This window comes from Hydra vulgaris, chromosome 11 (assembly GCF_038396675.1).
Source record: "Hydra vulgaris chromosome 11, alternate assembly HydraT2T_AEP".
In the NCBI taxonomy this organism is placed as follows: Eukaryota; Metazoa; Cnidaria; class Hydrozoa; order Anthoathecata; family Hydridae; genus Hydra; species Hydra vulgaris.
In genome coordinates, this window is record NC_088930.1 from 41275600 (window position 1) to 41294887 (window position 19288).

The 19288-nt window shown below is 27.2% G+C and overlaps 1 protein-coding gene across 2 annotated transcripts in view; it reads left to right on the forward strand.

Moving 5' to 3' along the window:
- The first annotated feature begins 3423 nt into the window (after positions 1-3423).
- Positions 3424-19288, forward strand: part of LOC100209751 (RNA-binding protein 48) — a 38305-nt gene continuing 22440 nt past the window's right edge. For both annotated transcript variants that reach the window (XM_065811105.1, XM_065811106.1), the window contains exons 1-2: positions 3424-3582; positions 18409-18518. In XM_065811105.1, the coding sequence (XP_065667177.1) occupies positions 3493-3582; positions 18409-18518 (200 nt within the window). In that variant the 5' untranslated portion in view covers positions 3424-3492. The remainder of the gene's footprint in view (positions 3583-18408; positions 18519-19288) is intronic.

Below are 19288 nucleotides of genomic sequence, written 5' to 3' on the forward strand. Positions count from 1 at the left end.
GTCACAGCCCATTGTCTTCCTTCGTCACACAACGCACCGCAGAACTTTTCGATCTAATTTTGAAAAATGGAAAAGAAAAAGCTGAATCATTTTTAATGAAAGAATCTTCAGAGTGGGATATGGATTCAACATATCTTGAAATGAAGCACAAGGTTCGTCAAATGAAAGTCGTCAACGATTGCGCGGAACGAGGCATAGCACTTATAACATCCTTTAACTCAAGCGTTACGAAAGATGAAAACCAAAAGCAGTTTTTTCTTAGATTGGTTGATCTTCACCGGAAGGAATTTCCAGTTGCATCAAAGTCTACCCTGATGAAGATGACTGTTGAATGATGAAGATGATTGATTTATTATTGCCTAGTAATAGTATTTAGTATTTATTATCAATAAGAAATTGATAATAAATAATTCAGTAATATAATATAAAAAATGTAAAAATAAAAAATATTTTTTTTACTTTTTGTAACCTTATACCAAAATGTGACATAACATGGCAACCCCTAAATATCATCTGATTTGATTCAAATTTTGCCCAATAACTACTATTGTCATATAGAACAAGGGCAAGCTTGAGGACAACTAAAGTTTTGAACCTACAAATTTTGCATCACCCTAATATACATATATATATATATATATATATATATATATATATATATATATATATATATAGTATATATATATATATATATATATATATATATATATATATATATATATATATATATATATATATATATATATATATATATATATATATATATATATATATATATATATATATATATATATATATAGAACCCTTAGATGTTGTCCGAAAGTTTTTTCCATATTTTGTTGACAAAAAGTAAAAATTAAAATGCAAGACCGGAATTTTTTTTTTTTAATAATGATAGACTGCCTGCCCCAACCAAATCCTCAGTCGATGTAGCAGCATTCCCTTGCGGGTCAGGCTATTTGTCAGTCGATGTAGCAGCACTCCCTTGCGAGTCAGGCTATTTGTCAGTCGATGTAGCAGCACTCCCTTGCGAGTCAGGCTATTTGTCAGTCGATGTAGCAGCACTCCCTTGCGAGTCAGGCTATTTGTCAGTCGATGTAGCAGCACTTACTGATAAACTGTTGTAATTAAATTACAAATTGGTTAGCAACAACAACATTAATAACAAAAAATAAATCCACTTTAGAATGCTGTAAATAAAAAATTTGTAATAAAATCTCAGCTATAAAAAATAAAATTAAATGTGTGAAAAATTTTTTAGGCTTGTTAAAGAAATACGGCAATCTTACATTATCAACTTTTGATTGTACTCAAAAATATCTAAAAACGGGAAAAATTTAAAAAAACTCCACTTAGAAAACAAAAAACCAACCCTATTAAACTACAAAAAAAAAAAAAAAAAACTTATATAATAAATAGTTGCATAATCTATTTTTATGTGGGGAAAGAATTATCTTAATTTACTTGTATTTAAACAGAGCTGAAACATTTAAAATTAAACTGTTATACAAAAAAATGTTATTACTTATTATTTATATAAAATAATGTTGTTAAATGATTCTTCAATAGTTTATACATATATATCTGGTATACATACATATATATATATATATATATATATATATATATATATATATATATATATATATATATATATATATATATATATATATATATATATATATATATATATATATATATATATATATATATATATATATATATATATATACAATGACCTAGAAAGATTAAGAAAGTTAGGGTGAGGGAAGGGAGGGGGGCTGAAACAGAAATTAAGGGGCCTAACGCAACTAAAATTTAAATAAAAAAAACTGAAACTTTGAGTTAGTTTTGAGGGAAAGGGCAACGCTTCCGCCGCAACATGTCTCTATGCCAGTGTTTATATATATTTATATTTATCAAGTACCGACTTTGGTTAACTTCCAACTCGGTTGTTTATTGCCATTTGGCTAAGCAGAAATGGAGGTTTACTATTTATATTCTCATATATAAAAATTTAATAAAATATTTGGTTCCATCACAAAGTTTAATCGAGCTTTAAGTGTTGTTTGGCTGTTGTCAGTTCTTACTGAATCTTGCAATTAATTTATCACTACCTCTCAGACTAGCTACAGCTCTGAATCTTTCAGCGTTTGTATAGTCCTGGTGAGCTTCTATGTTAAAACTTTTTCCTGGGGCGAAGACACGGGGAAGGGTCGCATTGTACATAGCCGTTTTTTTGCTACAAAATCTTGCAACTAATTTCTTACTGCTCTCCGAAACAGCATGAGCTTTAAAACTTTCAGAAGTTGTATAGTCCTAATAACGTTGGGATGTTGCAAATCAAAGCATTTTCCAGGGCCAACGGCACAGGGCGTAACAACTGCCCTTCCACCTTCCAACCGTACCACCCTGAATTTTTTTATTTATTTAATAAGAAAAACATTTAAGAAAAAATCATTGATATGTTTAATCAAGGATGTGTTTAAATTTTTTTATAATTTACTTGTTGTTATTGAGTTAATAAAAGAAAAAGCTCATATAACAGAGCACCTCAAAAATAAAAAAAGTGAAACTAATTGAACATAAAATCATTTTATTTGAAAACAAGTGATTGCTATTTTAAGGCTTTAGAATTCATTACTTAAATTAGGTCATTATTTCAAAAAATAAAACATTAAATGTTAACATGTTGCAATACTGAAAATAAGATTTTATTATAAACATTTTGGTATATAAAAAGTTTATTTTTTACAATATACTCGTTTGGCCAACAAACTTTCTTTATAGACATCCAAACGTCGTTGAGGAAAAGAGCTAATTTCGCAAGTGCGACTTCCGTAAGCGCTACTTTCGTATGTAGCAAAACAATTTTATTCGTAATTCAACTTGTGAAAGGTTACTTTTTGTTAGTAGCATTTGCGAAATGAATATCGACGATTTATTTTGTTTTGAAAAATTCAGTACGAAAAAAAAATTTCCTGATTTTCAATATCCTTCCGAAAGAATTTTATTTTTCCAGATTTGTACGAAATCTTCAGGTTAACAACTCTAGTGCAAAACTAAATTTATGACCGATGCCGATGCATCGGTATCCGCCTATACCAATCGGCATCGGCATCTGCCAAAAGTTGGCATCGGTGCACCCCAAATTTATATATTTAAATATTTCATGCAAAATATATTCGGCGTAATAAATACTTTCATAGTTTTAAGTACTTATTATACTTTTATCACACAATAAACTTGATTATACCTCTATTTGCTTGACGCAGTTTTTTATCTAAAATCTTCAGTTTTTTACATAGCGCGCTCGGTCAAATTTTAAAATTCTTAAGGAAAAATTTGAATCTTATCAAGGAAAACTTGATAAGATTCAAATTTTTCCTTAATATCTATGTTTTATTATATAAAAATTTAATAAAAATTGTTTTTTAATATTGTTTTGATAAATAAATATGATTTTAAGTAAAAATTTTATTAAAAGAAAAAATGGAAGGTGTTCAAGCACATCACTTAAAAAAAGAAGTATGCTATAAAAGACCTATATATAGAGAAGCAAGATGGGAGAGAGCAATCAAGGTATTAAAAAACTGTTTTTATATTATTATCAAATTATTTATTTGTGCTAATATAGGTTTTAATATATACATGGACTAACTCTATATTATTAAAATTCTAAAACCCATACTTTCTAAAATCTTTTAAATTCTAAAAATCTGCATTCTAAAAGCCATGTCATGGTTTTTAGAAATTTGAATAAAAATTGTTTAGTGACATTAGAGAAAGTTATAACTTTTATAAGTTACTATAAGTTATAACAATTAAGTTCTAATAACTAAAAAATTATTGTTTGCAATATTCGTAGATGGCAATAAAAGGGAGTAATCTATCAGAATAACTGAAAAAAAGTTTTGATTTTCCAACACCAAAAACATTTGTATTTGATTTTACAAAATCCACCTCTTCCAATCCTATTTTTTTGCAAAGAGAAAGAAAAGATATTAGCAGGTTTTATTCTATTTTAATGCAAAACCATCACTTTATTCTAAACTTAGACTGGCTGTAAATCATTTAAATTAAGTTTAGCTAGAAAATTAAGATATTCTGACAAAGTACTTGTATCTCTCTGAAAATCTTCAACTATTAAGTTGGGCGTATCAAATTTTTGATGATTAAAGTTGAAAATTTCACTTCACTTTTTGCTATAAGATTGTTAGATACGATCCTTTTAGTTTATTAAGTTTTCAAGCTAAATATATTTGAACAGTTTGAATGGCGCATTGTTGTTCAATATGCCTTTCCACCAGATGAATATATGATCAAAGTAAGTATATTACAGTAGTTTTTAAAACTATGAAAAAACATATTTTCTTATTAATAAGGTGCATGTCCTCGAGCCTTTTATGACTCGCGTGTAAAACTGATGTAATAACTAAAAAAACTGTTGATCATGGCAATTTTTGACTTACTTTGTCTTAAAAGTTTAGTTTTCACTCTAGCAGTAAACATTTAGGCCATAAATATTTCTCTTTGGATTTTGCTTAACTAAATTGATATAGCTCTGTTTTGGCTTTGAAATTTATAAGAATAAATTTAGAAACCAAGCAATCTTATGTAAAATAATGCTTATATGATAAGCATTTACCTGTTTAAAATTTCTCTTTTGGAAATAAATGTATAATATGTTTTTATTTAATCTTAAAAACTACTAAAGTGAGGTTAGGGTAATTCCATGTCAAATGACCCAGAAGTTTTTAAAAATTTCACTCTATATTTCAGATATTTCTGATTTTTATACAGTTGAAAGTGCTTAGTAAAAAAAGAAATCCTTGAAAATTTTAGCCTCTAGCTCCAAGAAGATCCTATAATATGACCATTTTACTTTTAGTAGATATTGGCCAGGACCCTCTTATCCCATTAGAATTGCAATGTTTTTTTAGAGGTTTCAAGTTACATTACTTAAAAAATATTATATCTTTTTACTTTAAAATTTGTACCTGGCTATGGGCGACAAATCCAATAAAATGATCACAAATGTAAAAAATTATTATTAAATACCTGTTTTTATCAATTTAAATAAATTTAGGCAATTATTTATATACCTGATTTTGATGCTCAAGAAACCTATGTGGCCTCGATGATATCATATATCAAAGAAAATTTTACACATCATTCTATATTCCTTGATCTTTCAGAAAACATAAGGATTTTGATCTGCAAGTTTATGGATTTCTATATTTGGATAATGAGGCACGGTCGCCACTTTTTTGAGTGGAATATTGCAATTGATTTTTCTCCACCTTCCAGACTAGCTGGATCTCTGAAGCTTTTGGCATATCTGTAGTGCCAATGAACATGTATGTTAAAATTGTTTCCAGAGCCCAAGACACCAAGGGGTGGGGGGGGGCAGCTGGATTATGTGCCTTACTTTTTTTAGTAGAATCTTGCAATAGATTTTTCACAACTTTCCAGACAAACTGGAGCTCTAAAAATTCTGTTTTATAACTGTATTTATATGTTTTGTGTTAAAACATGTGTTAAAGTAATTTTAACACATATTTTAACACAAAACATGTGTTGAAATTATTTCCAGAGCAGAAAACCAGAGGATCTATGAGACTTGTTTTAGACCACTCTGTATTCAAATACCTTTTTTAAAATATTTAAAGTTCCTATTGTCGGTATACATGGGAAATGCACTAAGTCCATTTTTGGCAGTATGGAGTTATTTATACCACTATTTAGCACTAGCTGATCTAACCTGTAAAAATACGTAAGTTTATTCCACACTGACCTTTTCTATACTTTTTCCTTATATATGTATCCAAATCTACCTTCTCTATACTTACCTATTCCACACCAATCATTTCTATACCTATGATTTGTTTACTTCAATATTTTTACGTAAAATAATTCATTTAAAAAAATTATTTTAGAAGCAAAAAAATTAGCATGCGCACCCTTTCAGCATACCTAGAGCTTATAAGAGATTTATAATTAGGTTTATTTTTCTCCTAAACGCATATCATTGTTAGCTCAGTGGTTTAGTGCACAGTCATCAGTGTAGTTTTGGGGGATTAAAGACCTCCCCTCATAAATTTTGAATATTTTTAAATCTTGCTGTGCTTATAGCAATATTTATAGCAAAATTTTTATTATAGTATATATCTATAATAATTATAATTGCTATAATTATTGCTTATAGCAATATTTATAGCAAAAAAATAATTGTATAGCAAAAAATTTTCAAATTGATAAAATAAAATTCAAAAGTTTTCTCATTTTTATAGATTTATTAGATACGATTGTTCCATATACTGCCTGAAAACTCAACATATGCTAAAGATGTTTACTTTTACAGATGTTTGTATGCAATGCTATCCAAATAGCAGAACTTAAAAGATCTTAGGTCATTAAAAAATATAGACTATAAAATGCTAAGGGATCGCCCATAAATTATGCAACGCTAAATTTATTTTTAAAAAGAAGGGGTCCTTCAGTTCTTTCAGGTTGAGATTTTCATTAAACTTGATGATTTTTTATTCAACATACGACTCTACGAGAGAAAATTTTGATCTTTTTTGTTTTGTTCATTAGTGAAATTTAGCGTTTCATAATTTATGGACGATCTCTTATTTGAAAGTTTAGATTAGGGATCAGCCAAAAGGCCAAAAAATAATGGAGTGTAATACTATTTTGATGGTTATCTAAATTCTGTCATTGTTGCGCACTTGGTTTAGAATGTTTAACGGGGGCGTGGTAAAATATCTGTAAAATTTCTTTATTATCAATATTAAATAACTTTAACTTTTAATTATTTTTAAAAGTATTTAATTTAATAAAATGGTTTAATTTAAGTATAAAATTAGAATTTTCAATTATGTTCTTATATAAAACTTTTTAAACTCCCTTACCATTGTAAAAAAGTTAAGGTCGCCACGTGGCAAGTTCAAATCATCAGCTTGCTTCATTTTTAGTTTTTGTTATTTAAAATGCAAAACAAGACAACTTTACAATTCTATAGATTTTATATTCTATATATAAACATGTTGTATACTAATTTTTCTTGCACAAACTCAACTTAGTCGTAAAAAAACATGAAATTCAAAACAAAAATGACATAAGTATCTTAATCATGACTCATACGCAACAAATATCCCCTCATTTTTTAATGTTTTTAAAATTTTTAGCTTTTTTAAAAATCTTTTTGTTTGTTAAAGTGTATAATGTCGTTAGATATGTTAGATATGCATATAATCTTTATAAAACTTCACAAGTAGTTTGTATTTTAAAAATCTAAAAAAATTTAAAAGGAAGGTTGTTGGTGGTTGGACTCGAAACACGGCTTTTTTTGTTCAGAAGCTCAGCGCGCTAACCACTCGGCCATGCTGGCATGTTAATTTTTGAAATTTTTAAAACTATACAAAAAAATTTTCTAATCAAAATTAATGCTGATCAAAAATTAAGAAGTTAATTTGATCAAAAATTAAGAAGTTAACGCAAAAAAAAGTGATCAAAAATTAAGAAGTTAACGCAATGCAATTTTCAAGCGAAAGTAAAACTGTAAAACTTGATATATGTTTTAGTTTTTCAAATCTGCACATATGGACCATCAGTGATTTCTGTATTTAATTCTGTCCAGAATAAGTGATATATTCACATAGCTTTCCCTCAGGGTTACCAAATGTGCTATGGGAATGGAAGGCAGCACATTTTCCAGTATGCAGTAATACTGCCTTAATATTATAAAGTGATGCGTCAATAAATAAATTCCACATAGATGAATCGTATTGTATTCCTAGATCATCAAACAATCTACTGATGTCATTACAGAAGCAAAGTTCTTCATCCATAGAGAAGTATTGCTGCAGTTCCCGTGATTGCTAAATGACGACACTCTTGCATCACCAGCCAACAGATGCCACTCCTGGAGACGTTAAGCCAACAATTCACTCTGTTGCTTTGTTAAATACAAATCTCGAACGAGATCTTTCAGGTCAGATCCTGGTATGAAGTGGGGTTTATGCTCTGTATCTTCTGGCAACTCGTAACTATCATTGTCATCAGTATCCTCGTCTGAATCAGAACTGTCCGTGTTTAGGATTTCCGATGGAGGTTCAGGAACAGGGAGTTCAGCCGAATGAGGAACAGGACGAATAGCTGAAGGTAGATTTGGGTACACTGTAGCTTTCTTACCCTTAGAATTGCGACCTGATATGTTAACAGAACAGAAATAGCAATTTGAGCAATGGTTTTGGGGTTCACGCCACACCATTGGCACCCCAAATGTTGGTCCTCCACCAGTCCTGTTCGCCCACGACGATAGTGAACTAGCGCACCTCACCTCATGCATGAGGCGCCCAGTTCTTATCCTGGTCGCCGACTTTGCAACCAAAGTATAGTTCATACAGTTTTTTCACATGTGGTGTCAATCTTCGTCTGCATCTCTTTAAAGTCAGTTCGCCACAAATGTAGCAAAAGTTGTCGGCTTGATTCTTACAAGTTCTGGGCATTTCTTGTTTCAATATACACTGTATTATATCTATATATTACTTGGCTAACTGTAGTTTATCTAAAATAAAACAGTCTTACATTTAGTCTAATACAAGGTTAAACAAATGCAAATAGGTATATGATAAAGAAATGCTAATAAATAAATCATAAACAACTGCTAATAAATATATTAAAAATCACATTGACAACTTTCATAGTGAAAATCGAAAATTTGAAAATGTGAGTTTAACCAAAATTGGTGGCTCACACAACAAAACGGACATCATTTTCATAATCTCCAAATCAAAATACACAAGGTAGTGTCAATGGCATTTCCGTTTTTTTGTTGTTGTTGTACAGTGTTATTAATGAGTTACTAAGATTTTTTATTTCAACTATTACACAAAAGCTTATTATTTTAGCTATTATGCCAAAACTTATTTGTTGATTATCTCAAAATGATGTTTTTGGACTTTATACCAACTATATGTTTCCCTTTATACCGACTATATGTTTATAAGAATTTTGATTTACAGAATAAAAACAGTCATGCATCTAAAATTGTGATTTTAACAGAATTTTAAATTGAATAGTTATTAACTTTTTGAATTGAAAAAAGCTGCTAATTTTTAGTGCTAAAATGTTAATGGCAAGTTGTTTAATTAACTAAAATCCAACAGTAAAAAAAACATTACATTAGTAAAATAGACAATTATCACCTTTTAAAATCATTATTTTAAACGATATTTACTAATTCTAAAATATTAATATCAAGTTATTTTATTAAATAAGAACTGTTAACTGTAACAAAAATACATCCTGCCATTACACTAGTTAAGAAAAAATTTATTACCGTAAAACAGAGTTTCTTAGGACAATATTCAACTTTGAAAAAATGTGAAAACATAGGTCTGTGTGTATACATAACCACTGAGTTTCCATTCTTGTGATTTAAATTACTTATAGTTTTAAACATAAATACTTGTACAAGTAACCCCACTACAAGGTGTTACTTGGGATAATGACTTAGTTCAAGTTCAAGTAGCCAAGTTCAATTAAAAAAAGGGTTTATTTGGTTCAATCAGGATGTTTTGAAAAATCTATGAATGTCAAAATACTATATAGCAATAGACAAGCTTAAAATATCTGAAATATTCATATTTTTAATGCCAACTTAAAATAACTACTAAAAAAAAAAAAAATTATATTAACTAAAAAAATTCTATTGTAATTTATGATAAAAAAAAAAACTTTTATATAATAATAAGTAACTAAACAAATTTCTTATTTTGTCCCAAGTAACACCACTATCCCAAGTACCCCGTTTTATGGTACCTATTAAAATTTACAATTAACATTTTTAACATTAAAAAATTAGTTACAATTAAAAAACCTTATTAAAGAGACAAAAATTTATCTTTTACATTCAAAAAAAGTTAAAAAAAAACAATTGCTGTTTAATTTTCCATTACCATGGTTTTTAAGTTGCTTTAATTATATTAGTTTCTATTGTTTTCTCATTTTTAATTTAATCTGATATGCAACTTAGTAGTTAGTTTTACAGTAAAAATGGGTTCGTCTGAGTTCGGAAAACTGTTAAATGATACTTGTCATAGACTAATTTATTGTAGAAAGATAGATTTAAAGAGTTTTGGATGTTATAGAGAAGATGCCAGAGAAGAATTAATTTGAAGATCTTGAATATCAGATAGCAAAATTTTAACAATCTGCCATCATCATTAAAAGATTCAAAAAGTAGAACAATTCCAAGAACTAGGAGCTATCATCAATTTAATGTAGAATCTATAGATACTATTACTATAGATACTATTAGCTTTAAATGAACAAGTAAAGATGTTAATATAACAGGCATTTTTTCTTTTGGCGATTTAAAGTTTTGAAATTAATCATCAAACTAGGTTCAATACATTGAAATTTAGTGAGTTTATTCTGTGTAAATATAATATGTTTCATTGATTTGGTATGATAAATAAAATTTATCAAATCTTTTCATGATGATGGCAGATTGTTAAAATTTTGTCATCTTTTAAAGATGTTATGGCAACATTTATGCACCAGCACAGCCCTTTTAACAAACTTTTTTGCCATCTAGAGCAGATGAGTGTTGGGTTTTAATTACCAACACAATTTGCATCATTGGTGCACCTGTAACAATAACTGTACACAGGCTTCGGCAGGAGTAAATGAGTGCATGAGCTATAACATAGCCTGTCTAAGCCTGTCTTCGCTGGCTGTGCAGGCCGCCCGTCCAGATAGTCTAGCACAGGCTTTTTTTAAAAATTAAAATTATTATGTTTTGATGAAATTTTTTTTTATTCTGAAATTTTATTTTGTTGATTCTTTATGCCAGGTATAATGAAAATTTTAATTGTAATAATAAATGCTTATTTTTAGCGATAAAAAGACAGAAAAACAACTTGCAAAAAAAATAAAAAGAACCTAACGTTTTTTTTAAAATAATTTTTACATTTAATTTTTATCTAATAAGTTAGTAGTTAATTAGATAATAAATAAAAAACAATATTCAAATGTTAAAATATAATCAATCGTTCTAATAAAACAACAATATATAAAAAAATGTTATACATCATATAGTTGTTTTATAAAAACGAATCTTAGTTTTATAAAAGTACATTCATTTTTCTTCTTTGTAAATGAAAATGTCATCGTATATAAAAATGTCTCCAATCGCTTTATTATATAAGTCAGAGAGTGACAAATCATTTAAAAAGACTTTGGTAATTAAACTTCGAATAGTTGGATACTATTATGCGGTAGTGGTAGAGCGCTCGGTTCATAAGCGCTCGGTTCCTAGTTCGATCCCCACTATGTGCTTGGTAATACCGCGCTTAACTTGTTTCTCTATGCAGCGGCCTTGTTCGTCAAGGTTAGTGTTTCAAACTTATAGAGTTGAGAAAGGGTTATAACCAAAAATAAGTAGCCTCCTTGTGTGTAATGGCCTTCTCGGCCTTGAGGAGGTGAATTAACACAAAAATAAAAAATCTTGTAAAGTTGAGATTATTGTTTTTCGAAGTTGCAGTTTTTATCTTTCGCTCAGAGTTTTTAGTGTTCGCTCTACTTTGTGAGTTTTTGTTATTATGTTTTTGTTTTGGTTTTGTTTTTAGATTTTTATTCAGACTTAATTCTTTTATTCTCCAATTTTATCAGTTGTATAATCGGATTTTTTTGAGTTTATTCCAATATAGTCAAGCCAATAATTTGCAAACAACAAAAAAATGGCAGAAATACAACCTTCGAAACCATCACGTTTCTTTATTCAACCATCTTGACGTTTGCTTGAAAAATTTTGCAATGAATGTAGCAATTTTGCAAGATCTATTTGAGTATTAATATATTGTCTTATTAAAAAAATGGAATAATATATAACATTTTTTATTGCACTTCTTTAGTTGATTCATTTTTTTATGTAAATTAAATCAAATTTTAAAAATTTAACCCTGATATCTCTAAGTTATAAAGATATAGTGACAATTATATTGAAATCTTTTTTTAAATAAACCTTGGACCAAAGAGTTCTATTCTTTTACAATTATTTTTAACTGTTTAGACTAAAATTTTAATTATTACTATTGTTTCCATTCAATTTGCTATCTTTTATGAACTCGTAATTTACTATTATACTCTTTTATAAACTCGTAATTGATTTTAATTTCTTTTCGGAAATTAGGAGAAAATATATGTTATGTTGACGTGGTATGTGAGTTAAAATTTGAGGTAATCTAATTTTTAATTTCTAAGAGACTTAGTAGAAATAGATTTCTTAAGATTCTGGTATATGTACTTCTTAAATATATTCTTTTTATATAATTTAAGTGTGTATAAAAAAAAGCGTTATAAATTTAAAAAAATCAAGTCTTTTTTACATTTTTTATTAATAGAACCAATAGAAGGGTATTAAATGCAATATTATTGTATATATCAGGTTTATTGCTGTAAAATATATTCAAATGCATTAAATATAGCGCAAGTATAAAAGCAAAAATAAAATATGAAGAAATCATATAGTATTACTTTTATCATGCAAAAGGAATACATATTTAAATTGGGCTAATTTATTTAAAATGAATATTTATAAATAATTTATAACTATAAGTTATTTATAAATATTCATTTTAAATAAATTAGCCCAAAATATCTTCAATTTCAAAATCAAACGTAGTTTCTTCACTTTTACTCAATTCAGGTGTTTCCCATTCACTTTCACTGCTTAAACTAATCGTAAACTTTAATAACTTGATAACCTGAATAACTTGATAACTTTATATCAGACAATCAATTTATGCTATAAAAATCGATTAGCAGTCTGTGGATTTTAAATGAGATATTTGATTTTTAATAGTGAGTTATATATTAGCAAATTAAATAAACTGCTACCTTTTTCAAAAAAAACAACCAGGAAGTTAATGCGGAAGGATACAGGGAAATATGCACTACTTTAAACAACTTTAAAGTATGACAAACTAGTTTATCAATCAATTAAGCAAAATGTGTTATTATACATGGACTATAACGTAAAATTCTTTTGCAACACATGCATATTTTGCCTGCTTTTTAACATACTAATTATTTACTTTAAACATAACACAGAATAATACGGAACAGTTATAGCTGTTTGAAATAACTTGTTCGATTTTGATTTTTCATTTTTATATCAGAATATTCGAAAATTATTTTTTTCATAATTTTTTTAGCATAACCTGAATGAAATAATTTCGTTTTTTAACTAGAAAACAAACAGTTTTACAAAATTACATCATTTGAGAAGTTTTTAAAAAGAATAACTAAATAAAAGCATAAAAATATTTAGTTTTATTTTTACCAAAAATTTATATTTTGTACGGGCTTTATTTCGCCAGTGTAAACTGATTTGCATGGGTGTGGATGCGGACGAAAGCTATAGCCCGCCATTCCTGCCGAAGCCTGACTGGACATATATATGCAAGCCTTTCCGGGAAGCACATGCAGTCACAAACCTGGTTTTCCCATGTTTAAAGTAATTTTTTTAAACAGCTTGACCATGTTTTATATAATAAGCGTTTAAAGAATTTGCTGAAAAAAAAAACTATAAGAACCTACAGAAAATAAAACAGCATTACTCAAAGAAAAGAAAGGAGTATTATATGAAACAGAAAATCTATATAAAATTAACTAAAAAAAAATTAAAAATTGAAAAAAAAATTTTTGTCAAAAAAATAATATACCTAAATATTTTACTGTTTTTATTTTCTTTTTTTTTTTAGGGCATTTGTTATTTACATTACCAAATTGATACAAATTGAGAAAAAAAGCAGATAAGAATATAACAAAAATAAAAACATTTTTTGATATACAACTTATTCACAACTTTATTCAGTCAGTATTTTAAGGAAGCACTTTATTATTTGCACTAAAAATATAGACATTTTTGAAATTCATTTTTCAAATATTTTTGCTAAACTTTACTGTTTTTATCAATGCACTAGTGCATAGTTAATTTACTGAACTTTTTTAACAAAATTTTGAGGAGCCTATTCAAAACTTTTTTTAAAGTTTTTAAATACTTTTTTTCAAACCATGAATGCTCATTATGTTCATTATCTTTAGTAATATGTATTAATGTTGGAAACTGGGCAATATAAAGGAAATAATTTCAAACTGGCATCAAATATACATTACATGGTATAGACATTTATAAAAAAAACCAAGCAATTCTTTAATTTTTTTCATCATTACAAAATTTGTTAGTCAAATATTATGTTGGGCAGTGAATCAAAAAAAATGAAATTAGAAAAAGTTTTTTTTCAATTTGGAAGATAAAATTCAAAAGAAGATATGTGATATTTTGATTATCCGAAAGAAAAATTATAGGATAAAAGTTTTTCTTCTTTTAATTATTCAATTTTTGCAATAAATATAAATTTTTTTCAAGACATGTGCTTTGTTTTAAGTTGATTTCATTGCCAAGATTTTTTAATTCTTAAAGATAATGATGTCTATTAATGTTTCATTTTCATAAATTGCAACTAAGTATCTTGGAAATATCTTAAATTTTATGCCAAAGTGAATGGCATTTTGAATTTCTGTGCGTGATATAAATGATCTAATTATTTGGAAACAAAAGTGTTAAAAAGTTTCAATAAAACTGATTTTTTTTTACTTTGTCTATTTTTAAGTTTCTAAATTGAATAGCAAAAGTATTTTTTTTCTTCAATGACATTTTAGCATTGTTTGCATCACCCACAGACATATCATGCATGGACATATATTTATCATATTTTTGAAATGGAGGAAAATGTGACAGAAAATGAATTGATTATACAAGTAAAATTGGAGTATGATAACAAAATTTAATAATTTTGTATTAACCTTTTTGGTATATTTATACACTATCATCCATTTATATTTTTAATTCTTCTAAAATCAGATGGATTTTAGTGATAATTACACCATAATGGAGCAAAGTAAAATTTAATCCGCTTACTGCGTTCATCAGCAACTAACAGTATTCACTGCTGCAATTTGAAGTAAGCGCAATACACATTCCTATGCCATTGTATCCGATTGTTTACTTCATGATAAATATCTTATTCATTATCGAACAATTATTAATGTTATCAAAATATTTATAAATTACACTTTTTCACAGATTGTCTTTTTACCACAATTTAAAAATTCATATGTCGTGACAGCCATTAATAATTTATACAAATTGTCATCTGCTCTTGTTGAGATTCGTTGGTCATTTTTTACATAATCTTTAAGAATGCTTGTATAATTACCTATATAAAACAAAACACCTGTCACTGATACATTTTCAAAGAAAATAGGGTTCATTTATTAATTTTTTTTTCGTTTTGCTTTTTTCTTTTCCGCGCGTGACTTCATTAAAAAATTAATTTATTCTATAATGAAGTGACCCATAGCTACCATACTTTGTATAGGAAATATATACATAGATGTCATTTAAATAAAAGTTGGAGATTAAAAATTGCATTATTTTCAAAATAATTATTGCAATAGATGCTATGCTCCATGCGTGATTTTTTGAAAATCCCCTGTTTTATAAATAGCTAGCAAACAAATAAATTTATTTTCTTATTTTTCTATTATATAAGTATTAGAAAAAAATGTCAAGTGTAGCAAAAACAGTTTTAAAAGCGAAAAGACTTGAAAATGAATAAACGTAAGAAGAAAAAAATTAACAAGTAATTCTCATAGTTCTAGCATACATAGCAAATTAGTTTCTTAATTATACAGGCTGATAAAAATCGTGAATAAATTGCATATCAAAACTTTCAATTCTTTTTAAATTGTTATAAAATATAATATGTTTTTTTCCTCAACTTGTATCAAATTCGGTAGCTAAAAATAACAACCACTCTAAAAAAAGAATACAAAAGTTGTTTAAAAATTTTATGCAAAAAAAAAATTTTTTTTTTTTTAAATTATTAGTTTTTTGTTAGTTTCTTTAATTAAAATTTGATTTTTTGTTACAATTTTGTTTCCTTTTTTTAGAATTATTTTTTTTTGCTCAGTTGATAAGTTTAGTTTTTTGCAGTGAATTATTGAAGCGCTTAAAAAGTTGAAAGATGTGAAATGTTGTGATCAGTGTTTCTAAAAAAATTACTTTAAACGTGGATGAACAAGTTGCGTGATTGCACATGCTTTCAAGGAAGGCTTGATATGTATATTTTAACCATTGACGCACCTAAGCAAATCTTAACTCAATCTTGAAACTTTTGTTTTTAGTATTTTATTTTGTAAATAATTAAATAAAACAGAACAAGTATAAACAAAATAATTTTTTGAAGACTATATTTTCAAAGTTATCTTTACTTTGTTAAAATCAAGTAAAAAAAACTTTTTTCTGTGAAAATAGGTGGGGCATGGACCCTGGCCCCATCAGCCCTTTGGTAGTCTGTCCTGGAAACAATTTTAACACATGTTCATTAGATCTGCACAAATGCTGAAACGTTCAGAGCTCCAGTTTATCCTGAAGGTAGTTCAAATTCTATCGCAAGATTCTGCTAAAAAAAAGTAGGGCATATGACCTAGCCCCTCTCCTCTGGTATCTTGGGCTCTGGAAACATATTTAGTATGCATGCATATCAGCACTTCAGAAATAAAGGTTTCAGAGCTCCAGCTAGTCTAAAAGATAGAGAAAAATGGACCACAATATTCTGCTACAAAAATGTGAGGACCATGCCACGTTTTCAATATATAGAAATTTATTTTCTTGAAGATCAAAATCCTAATGTTTTCTGAAAGATCAAGCCTCAGAAGTAGGGTTGACAATGTCAACCTAACTGCCAACCTTAAAGTGTTTGAGGTCAATAAAAGATTGCCGACCTCATTTCTATTTTTTATGGCAAGATTTTTGTACTAAATTTTTTTTGCCGACCTGATGCTGACCTCTAAAAAATTGAGGTTGGCAAATTATTGCCGACCTTATTTTTCCTAATTACGAGGGTTGTATATATATATATATATATATATATATATATATATATATATATATATATATATATATATATATATATATATATATATATATATATATATATATATATATATTTAACAAAGATTTATATAAAAATACATAAATATAACATAATACATATTATATTTAATATTAGATATAAAATTACATTTAAGATTATATATAATTTTATAGATCTAATAACATTAATATAAGTTATTATACATAAGAAAAAGAAATATATAAATTTCAAAAATAACCCTGAATTTTTTTGTTAAAAAACATTTTGTTTTAAAATTTGAAACATTTCCTGCAATATTTATAAGACAGTTCTGTTACGAATGATGCAATTGATAAAATAATAAGTTTACCAAAAACTATAGCTGAGAACATAGAGTAAACAAACTTTATTAATTTTGTTTTTGTAATAATAGAAAAAAAGTTTTGTTATTGTAAAACAGAAAAAATAGGTTTTTTTTTAATTTGTGAGTTGCATGCTAACTTAAAAGACTTTGTCACAATGTGATTATATGTACCAAAGCTCAACGGATATTCTAAAGTTAAAGTTATGCAAAAACAAGTCCTGGAATTCGTGCGCAAACACATTTTGTAGTAAATGTTGACTTTTTTCTAATGCCAACTATCTTGCGGGCTGCTTATAAAATATATTTTTTTAATTCATTAAAATGCATCAAAAATTCTTTCCAATGATACCAAATATGTTGCTTTTTATTAGACTTTTTAAGAAAATTTCGGCTAAAGCATAAACTCAGTTTTGCTAAAAAAAGTCTTAGTACACTTGAGTTTATTTAAGTTGATAAAAACAGCTACTTAATAATAATTTTTTATATTACTGATCATTTTATTGGATCTGTCACCCCTGAAAATAGCCATGTACAAATTTTTGATGTAAAAAGATAAACTATTTTTAAATTTATGTGACTTGAAACCTCTATATAAATGTTGTAATTCTTAGGGGACAAGAAGGGCCCAACCATTATCTGCTAAAAATAAAATGGTCATATTTTAGGATATTCGTGGAGCCAGAAACTAAGGTTTCTAAGGAATTCTTATTTTTTTAAGTACTCAACTGTATAAAAATCAGCAAAATCTGAGATGTGTGGTGACATGGCCTGGGTCAATTGACATGGAATTACCTGTTAGTAATACAATTTTATTCTGATTTGGTTAAATATTGTAAATTTTTTATTTTTTTGAAATAGGTATGGCATTAAAAATTTTTGTTTTAATTAAGCAGCTGAATAATTTTTTTTATTTGAAAAATAAAAAAAATTTTAGTTAAAAATTCTGAAATAACAAAACGGCCTCAGACTTTTTGTTATTTCAGTATTTTTAAACAAACATTTTGAGTTGTTTGAAGTTTATACTTTAATTGTATTGTTTTGCACAAGGTGTACACCATAAACCAAGAATCAAAGTATTTGCTAGTTCAAGGTATACCTCAAGTTGGAGCAAATAAAGAACTTATAGAGCTTTTTTCTTTGTATGGAGAAGTGGAAGAGTAATATTTTGTATTATAATAATCTTAACATTATTAATATTTATTTCTGTCTCAAATGTTTATGTTATTTAATAATTATCTAGTAATGGTGCATGTTTAAGATTTAGAATATTTAAGACTTAAAATATTTGGCTATTATTTGGTATTTGGTCTATTTTGCAACTTTTTTTACTATTCAGTGTTTGGTGGAATATCTTTATATATTTTTTATTTTTAAATTACTGAAAACAAAGAATAGTGCAAACCCTAACCCTAACCCTGAGTAAGAAAACAGGTCCAACTATGTTTAACTACATATTGTCGCAAAAATTAAATTTAAATTTAATTTTTGCGACAACTTAACCACTATTTTTTAGAACTTTGAAAATGTTTCAAAAATGCGCTGAAATAAAGTATAAGGTAAAAAAGTGAGAAATTGCTTTTAAAGATCATATTCCCTATAACATTTTTATGTTACGTTGCATATTGTTGCGTAAACAAAATTCATTACGTTGCGTGCAAAATGTTTGTTGTTTTTATGTAGCCGAGACATCTACTGATATCTGAGATCAACGTAACCTTTTTTTCATTAATAGATTAGTTATATTATAATTTGTATTGTAGTTTATTATGGCATAAAGCTATTTGCCTTATTTGCGCCCATCTCGTAATATTATAAGAAGGTGAACATAAAACTAACAAATAAAGAGAATGTATAAAATATTCTCCGATTTACAAAGATGTCCACGGGACCATTCTGTTTTATGTCTAGCTATATTATAATGTACTGT